This window comes from Oncorhynchus mykiss, chromosome 18, assembly GCF_057628025.1.
Source record: "Oncorhynchus mykiss isolate SJ-2025 chromosome 18, ASM5762802v1, whole genome shotgun sequence".
Lineage (NCBI taxonomy): Eukaryota > Metazoa > Chordata > Actinopteri > Salmoniformes > Salmonidae > Oncorhynchus > Oncorhynchus mykiss.
Window position 1 is genome coordinate 2,070,001 of NC_143039.1, and position 8,697 is coordinate 2,078,697.

The 8,697-nt window shown below is 52.8% G+C and overlaps 1 protein-coding gene across 2 annotated transcripts in view; it reads left to right on the forward strand.

The window, feature by feature from the left end:
- Window positions 1-7,053, forward strand: part of LOC110511434 (ras GTPase-activating protein 3) — a 94,357-nt gene extending 87,304 nt beyond the window's left edge. For both annotated transcript variants that reach the window (XM_090206932.1, XM_090206933.1), the window contains 3 exons: window positions 326-429; window positions 936-1,119; window positions 3,142-7,053. In XM_090206932.1, the coding sequence (XP_090063058.1) occupies window positions 326-429; window positions 936-1,119; window positions 3,142-3,217 (364 nt within the window). In that variant the 3' untranslated portion in view covers window positions 3,218-7,053. The remainder of the gene's footprint in view (window positions 1-325; window positions 430-935; window positions 1,120-3,141) is intronic.
- Window positions 7,054-8,697: the final 1,644 nt, after the last annotated feature.

Genomic DNA, 8,697 nt, shown 5'->3' on the forward strand with positions numbered 1-8,697 from the left:
ATGATGTAGTTGTTTCTGTGTCTCAGGGGCCTCCCAGTGGGTCGTGGTAATCATGATGTAGTTGTTTCTGTGTCTCAAGGGCCTCCCAGTGGGTCGTGGTAATCATGATGTAGTTGTTTCTGTGTCTCAGGGGCCTCCCAGTGGGTCGTGGTAATCATGATGTAGTTGTTTCTGTGTCTCAGAGGCATGGTAATCATGATGTAGTTGTTTCTGTGTCTCAGGGGCCTCCCAGTGGGTCGTGGTAATCATGATGTAGTTGTTTCTGTGTCTCAGAGGCCTCCCAGTGGGTCGTGGTAATCATGATGTAGTTGTTTCTGTGTCTCAGGGGCCTCCCAGCCAACATTCAGCTGGATGTGGACGGAGACAGAGAGGCTGAGAGAATCTACTGCCTGTTCAGAACGTACATGGACAAACTGGTCAACATGCAAGGTCAGATATACACACTGTGTGTGTGTGTGTGTGTGTGTGTGTGTGTGTGTGTGTGTGAGTCTCTCTGCCTGACCGTGTCCTCCTCCCCTCCAGAAGCCTGTGTGTGTGTGTGAGTCTCTCAGCCTGACCGTGTCCTCCTCCTCTCCAAAGGCCTGTGTGTGTGTGAGTCTCTCAGCCTGACTGTGTCCTCCTCCTCTCCAGAGGCCTGTGTGTGTGTGTGTGTGTGTGTGTGTGTGTGTGTGTGTGTGTGTGTGTGTGTGTGTGTGTGTGTGTGTGTGTGTGTGTGTGTGTGTGTGTGTGTGTGTGTGAGTCTCTCTGCCTGACCGTGTCCTCCTCCTCTCCAGAGGCCTGTGTGTGTGTGAGTCTCTCAGCCTGACTGTGTCCTCCTCCTCTCCAGAGGTGTGTGTGTGAGTCTCTCTGCCTGACCGTGTCCTCCTCCTCTCCAGAGGCCTGTGTGTGTGTGTGTGTGTGAGTCTCTCTGCCTGACCGTGTCCTCTCCCCTCCAGAGGCCTGTGGCAGTAGATCGGTATATGACGGCCCAGAGCAGGAGGAGTATTCCTGCTTCCTCATCGACGATCCCCGGGAGACCTATAAGACCCTGAGAGTCATCATCTCCTCTGTTCAGACACTGGAGCAGCAGCACACCAAGTACAAACGAGACATGTTCAGGAAGACCAAGATCGGCAGCCAGTAAGTCTCTTTCTACTGTGGCTGGTTCTGGTCTGGGACAGGTCTGGTTCTGGTCTGGGACAGGTCTGGTTCTGGTCTGGGACAGGTCTGGTTCTGGTCCGGGACAGATCTGGTTCTGGTCCGGGACAGATCTGGTTCTGGTCCGGGACAGATCTGGTTCTGGTCCGGGACAGATCTGGTTCTGGTCTGGGACAGGTCTGGTTCTGGTCTGGGACAGGTCTGGTTCTGGTCCAGGACAGGTCTGGTTCTGGTCTGGGACAGGTCTGGTTCTGGTCTGGGACAGATCTGGTTCTGGTCCGGGACAGGTCTGGTTCTGGTCCGGGACAGGTCTGGTTCTGGTCTGGGACAGGTCTGGTTCTGGTCCGGGACAGGTCTGGTTCTGGTCTGGGACAGGTCTGGTTCTGGTCTGGGACAGATCTGGTTCTGGTCTGGGACAGATCTGGTTCTGGTCCGGGACAGGTCTGGTTCTGGTCTGGTTCTGGTCCAGGACAGGTCTGGTTCTGGTCTGGGACAGGTCTGGTTCTGGTCTGGGACAGGTCTGGTTCTGGTCCAGGACAGATCTGGTTCTGGTCCGGGACAGATCTGGTTCTGGTCCGGGACAGATCTGGTTCTGGTCTGGGACAGGTCTGGTTCTGGTCTGGGACAGGTCTGGTTCTGGTCCAGGACAGGTCTGGTTCTGGTCTGGGACAGGTCTGGTTCTGGTCTGGGACAGATCTGGTTCTGGTCCAGGACAGGTCTGGTTCTGGTCTGGGACAGGTCTGGTTCTGGTCCAGGACAGGTCTGGTTCTGGTCCGGGACAGGTCTGGTTCTGGTCTGGGACAGGTCTGGTTCTGGTCCGGGACAGGTCTGGTTCTGGTCTGGGACAGGTCTGGTTCTGGTCTGGGACAGATCTGGTTCTGGTCTGGGACAGATCTGGTTCTGGTCCGGGACAGGTCTGGTTCTGGTCTGGTTCTGGTCCAGGACAGGTCTGGTTCTGGTCTGGGACAGGTCTGGTTCTGGTCTGGGACAGGTCTGGTTCTGGTCTGGGACAGATCTGGTTCTGGTCCGGGACAGGTCTGGTTCTGGTCTGGGACAGGTCTGGTTCTGGTCTGGGACAGATCTGGTTCTGGTCTGGGACAGGTCTGGTTCTGGTCTGGGACAGATCTGGTTCTGGTCCGGGACAGGTCTGGTTCTGGTCTGGTTCTGGTCCAGGACAGGTCTGGTTCTGGTCTGGGACAGGTCTGGTTCTGGTCTGGGACAGATCTGGTTCTGGTCTGGGACTGGTCTGGTTCTGGTCTGGGACAGATCTGGTTCTGGTCTGGGACAGATCCGGTTCTGGTCCAGGACAGATCTGGTTCTGGTCTGGGACAGGTCTGGTTCTGGTCTGGGACAGATCTGGTTCTGGTCTGGGACAGGTCTGGTTCTGGTCCGGGACAGGTCTGGTTCTGGTCTGGGACAGGTCCGGTTCTGGTCCGGGACAGATCTGGTTCTGGTCTGGGACAGGTCTGGTTCTGGTCTGGGACAGGTCTGGTTCTGGTCTGGGACAGATCTGGTTCTGGTCTGGGACAGGTCTGGTTCTGGTCTGGGACAGATCTGGTTCTGGTCCAGGACAGGTCTGGTTCTGGTCCAGGACAGATCTGGTTCTGGTCTGGGACAGGTCTGGTTCTGGTCCGGGACAGGTCTGGTTCTGGTCCAGGACAGGTCTGGTTCTGGTCTGGGACAGATCTGGTTCTGGTCTGGGACAGATCTGGTTCTGGTCCGGGACAGGTCTGGTTCTGGTCTGGTTCTGGTCTGGTTCTGGTCTGGGTCTGGTCCGGTACAGTACTAACAGTCTAGAAGGGTCCATGTAGTGGACATTCTCACACACACACACATTCACACACACACGCACGCACGCACACACACATTCACAGACACACACACACACACACACATTCACAGACACACACACACACACACACACACACACACACAGTCACTCTGTAATAATGTTCTGTAACATTTCACCCTCCTGACCACACCCCTCTTCTCTGTGTTCCGCAGGGATCATCCAATCGGAGACAAGAGTTTTCAGTGTTACATCCACCAACAGTCTGAGAGCTCCACCTACTCCATCTAGCCCCGCCCACCAACCACTGCCATGAAGCGCAGAGCTCCGCCCCCGATGACCTGAGACCTAGCAACACTTCCTGGTTACCTCCTGGTCCACGGCTTCCCATGGTGCATCTTTCAGAACACGGACACTCAGAGCCGAGGTCTAATGGGGTAGAATAGTCTATGATGATGTGCTACGACACAATGCTCTGGACTGTTGGTGTACCAGTGACCACGCACTTTACCCCGCCCCACAACGGACATAAAGCTACTGCCTCAGCACCTTCTGAAACAATCTGATTTCGTTGTTCATGTTTCTGTAATGTTTGATAACCAAATGGTTTAAGTGGTATATTCCTGGTGTGAAAACAACCGATTCCTTTGTATTTCAAGTCACACAGACCAAACTCTAGGTTGAAAGACTGTTCACTTGGGGTCACGTCCGACTATGTTTGTGTTTAACCCCCCCCCCACCCCCCCGCACTCCTTCCAGGGAAAGATGATGACAGAGGGAGGAGACGGGCAGGTCATCAGTCAGCGACAGCGACCATGAGGACCCTAGCTGTTCATCTGACTGATTAGTGCAGCCTTCATTTACAATCTGGATCGTCCTGTTTTAATTGTTTAAGAGTTGTAGTGTTTAATTCCGAGCCTGGTTCTGCTTTTGGTAGTTCTCTGCTGCCTCCTGGCCTGTACCCTGTCCCTGGGTCAGAACTCTACTGCCTCCTGGTCTGGGTCAGAACTCTGCTGCCTCCTGGTCTGTATCCTGTCCCTGGGTCAGAACTCTGCTGCCTCCTGGCCTGTACCCTGTCCCTGGGTCAGAACTCTACTGCCTCCTGGTCTGTATCCTGTCCCTGGGTCAGAACTCTGCTGCCTCCTGGTCTGTATCCTGTCCCTGGGTCAGAACTCTGCTGCCTCCTGGTCTGTATCCTGTCCCTGGGTCAGAACTCTGCTGCCTCCTGGCCTGTACCCTGTCCCTGGGTCAGAACTCTGCTGCCTCCTGGCCTGTACCCTGTCCCTGGGTCAGAACTCTGCTGCCTCCTGGCCTGTACCCTGTCCCTGGGTCAGAACTCTACTGCCTCCTGGTCTGTACCCTGTCCCTGGGTCAGAACTCTGCTGCCTCCTGGCCTGTACCCTGTCCCTGGGTCAGAACTCTACTGCCTCCTGGTCTGTACCCTGTCCCTGGGTCAGAACTCTGCTGCCTCCTGGCCTGTACCCTGTCCCTGGGTCAGAACTCTACTGCCTCCTGGTCTGTACCCTGTCCCTGGGTCAGAACTCTGCTGCCTCCTGGCCTGTACCCTGTCCCTGGGTCAGAACTCTGCTGCCTCCTGGCCTGTACCCTGTCCCTGGGTCAGAACTCTACTGCCTCCTGGTCTGTACCCTGTCCCTGGGTCAGAACTCTACTGCCTCCTGGCCTGTACCCTGTCCCTGGGTCAGAACTCTGCTGCCTCCTGGTCTGTACCCTGTCCCTGGGTAAGAACTCTGCTGCCTCCTGGTCTGTATCCTGTCCCTGGGTCAGAACTCTGCTGCCTCCTGGTCTGGGTCAGAACTCTGCTGCCTCCTGGCCTGTACCCTGTCCCTGGGTCAGAACTCTGCTGCCTCCTGGCCTGTACCCTGTCCCTGGGTAAGAACTCTGCTGCCTCCTGGTCTGTATCCTGTCCCTGGGTCAGAACTCTACTGCCTCCTGGTCTGTACCCTGTCCCTGGGTCAGAACTCTGCTGCCTCCTGGCCTGTACCCTGTCCCTGGGTCAGAACTCTGCTGCCTCCTGGCCTGTACCCTGTCCCTGGGTCAGAACTCTACTGCCTCCTGGTCTGTACCCTGTCCCTGGGTCAGAACTCTGCTGCCTCCTGGCCTGTACCCTGTCCCTGGGTCAGAACTCTGCTGCCTCCTGGCCTGTACCCTGTCCCTGGGTCAGAACTCTGCTGCCTCCTGGCCTGTACCCTGTCCCTGGGTCAGAACTCTGCTGCCTCCTGGTCTGGGTCAGAACTCTGCTGCCTCCTGGCCTGTACCCTGTCCCTGGGTCACAACTCTACTGCCTCCTGGCCTGTACCCTGTCCCTGGGTCAGAACTCTGCTGCCTCCTGGTCTGTATCCTGTCCCTGGGTCAGAACTCTGCTCCCTCCTGGCCTGTACCCTGTCCCTGGGTCAGAACTCTACTGCCTCCTGGCCTGTACCCTGTCCCTGGGTCAGAACTCTACTGCCTCCTGGCCTGTACCCTGTCCCTGGGTCAGAACTCTACTGCCTCCTGGCCTGTACCCTGTCCCTGGGTCAGAACTCTACTGCCTCCTGGCCTGTACCCTGTCCCTGGGTCAGAACTCTACTGCCTCCTGGCCTGTACCCTGTCCCTGGGTCAGAACTCTGCTGCCTCCTGGTCTGGGTCAGAACTCTGCTGCCTCCTGGCCTGTACCCTGTCCCTGGGTCAGAACTCTACTGCCTCCTGGCCTGTACCCTGTCCCTGGGTCAGAACTCTACTGCCTCCTGGCCTGTACCCTGTCCCTGGGTCAGAACTCTACTGCCTCCTGGCCTGTACCCTGTCCCTGGGTAAGAACTCTGCTGCCTCCTGGTCTGGGTCAGAACTCTGCTGCCTCCTGGCCTGTACCCTGTCCCTGGGTCAGAACTCTGCTGCCTCCTGGTCTGGGTCAGAACTCTGCTGCCTCCTGGCCTGTACCCTGTCCCTGGGTCAGAACTACAAATCCCAGTTGTGTATGCATTCCCTCAGATGTATCCTGCTGTGAATCTAGTTAATGGTCAGGTCCAGGGCCTATGGAAGGTACGGCCATTATGGTTCACTCTCTGCATTGTGGGAAACCAACTAAACTAACCCGTTGACTGGTTGCTATGTCCAAAGCAACAGAACTAACCCTGTGACTGGTTGCTATGTCCAAACCAACAGATCTAACCTGGTGACTGGTTGCTATGTCCAAACCAACAGAACTAACCCTGTGACTGGTTGCTATGTCCAAACCAACAGATCTAACCCTGTGACTGGTTGCTATGTCCAAACCAACAGAACTAACCCTGTGACTGGTTGCTATGTCCAAACCAACAGATCTAACCCTGTGACTGGTTGCTATGTCCAAACCAACAGAACTAACCCTGTGACTGGTTGCTATGTCCAAACCAACAGAACTAACCCTGTGACTGGTTGCTATGTCCAAACCAACAGAACTAACCCTGGTGACTGGTTGCTATGTCCAAACCATCAGATCTAGCTGGGCATCCATTCTCTCTGTAGTCCGTGGGTGTTGTTAGGTACAGAGTCTTCCATGATGGCAGACAGTCTTCTGTAGTCTGGCTACCGGTCTGGTTAGATAACATTCCACTCCTATGTCGTTGTTTCCTAATGGAAAGCTAGCTAAACAGGCTGGTACCCAGACTATATTTTCTACATCTGTATTTCTGAACCAAGTCATATGTGTTGCTGAGATATCTTTGTATATCTCCACACCACAACCTATTTAAAAACCATAATGCCAATTGCTACAAATGTATATTTTCTATCTTTGTGTGGGTTTTTTTTTTTTTTTAATGTTTGCTGGTCCTCAACATTGAGTGTGTTTTATATCTTCAGACTAGCGTCTTGTCCTACAGAATAGTCTGTACTTTAATGCTCCTTGTGTTTTATATCTTCAGACTAGCATCTTCAAATTGTCCCCCCCTAAAAATGATAACCCTAATCCACCTTCCCAGGAATTCCCTCTTCTAAAACGCCCCTGCTGAAGGATAACAGTGTATTTTGTATAAATATATCAAGAGTATTAAGAAGAAGTTATTATGTATCTCTGTACAGAACAACTGAATGGTTTAAAATGAGCTTGTTTTGTCCTGGAAATAACTAAATGAAGGCAACATTATTGCAAACCGGTTGTTGTCTGAGTGGCTTTCATTCAGAATGTGTTGCAGGAAGATTTTTACATTTATTCATCCGTTATTTTACCAGGTAAGTTGACTGAGAACACATTCTCATTTACAGCAACGACCTGGGGAATAGTTACAGGGGAGAGGAGGAATGATTAGACAACGACCTGGGGAATAGTTACAGGGGAGAGGAGGAATGATTAGACAACGACCTGGGGAATAGTTACAGGGGAGAGGAGGAATGATTAGACAACGACCTGGGGAATAGTTACAGGGGAGAGGAGGAATGATTAGACAACGACCTGGGGAATAGTTACAGGGGAGAGGAGGAATGATTAGACTACGACCTGGGGAATAGTTACAGGGGAGAGGAGGAATGATTAGACAACGACCTGGGGAATAGTTACAGGGGAGAGGAGGAATGATTAGACAACGACCTGGGGAATAGTTACAGGGGAGAGGAGGAATGATTAGACAATGACCTGGGGAATAATTACAGGGGATGAATGAGCCAATTGTAAACTGGGGATTAATAGGTGAACGTGATGGTTTTGAGGGCCAGATTGGGAATTTAGCCAGGACACCAGGGGTTAACACCACTACTCTTACGATAAGTGCCATGGGATCTTTAATGACCTCAGAGAGTCAGGACACCTGTTTAACGTCCCCCTACACAGGGCAGTGTCCCCAATCACTGCCCTGGGGAATTGGGATATTCTTTTTTAGACCAGAGGAAAGAGTGCCTCCTACTGGCCCTCCAACACCACTTCTAGCAGCATCTGGTCTCCCATCCAGGAACTGACCAGGACCAACCCTGCTTAGCTTCAGAAGCAAGCCAGCAGTGGTATGTAGGGTGGTACACTGCTGACCAGGACCAACCCTGCTTAGCTTCTGAAGCAAGCCAGCAGTGGTATGCAGGGTGGTACACTGCTGACCAGGACCAACCCTGCTTAGCTTCTGAAGCAAGCCAGCAGTGGTATGCAGGGTGGTACACTGCTGACCAGGACCAACCCTGCTTAGCTTCTGAAGCAAGCCAGCAGTGGTATGCAGGGTGGTATGCTGCTGGCAAGTGTTCTGAGGTTAATCTGTTTCTTGTAGTACGGAAAGCCCAAGAGTTCATTGAAGGATCTGTCCTTTTGATTGGTCAAACCAAGACGGGGGGGAACCAAGGAGTTGAAAGGTCACAGATGTGTGTATTGATGGAACTATTGGCCATAAACTTGCAGTGTGTCCCGTCAATGTGATAATTTATAATGGAGTGCGTGAGAGAGAAAGTGTGTGTGTAGTTTGTGTGTAGTGTGTGTAGTGCGTGTGTAGTGTGTGCTTGTATGTATGCATTTTGGCGTCCCCCTGAAGCAAGGACAGCAGTCCCCTGCCTATCTTCTGAAAACATCTGAAACCCTTCCTCTTCATACAGTATCTAAACATCTGAAACCTCTTCATACAGTATCTAAACATCTGAAACCTCTTCATACAGGATCTAAACATCTGAAACCTCTTCATACAGTATCTAAACATCTGAAACCTCTTCATACAGTATCTAAACATCTGAAACCTCTTCATACAGTATCTAAACATCTGAAACCTCTTCATACAGTATCTAAACATCTGAAACCTCTTCATACAGTATCTAAACATCTGAAACCT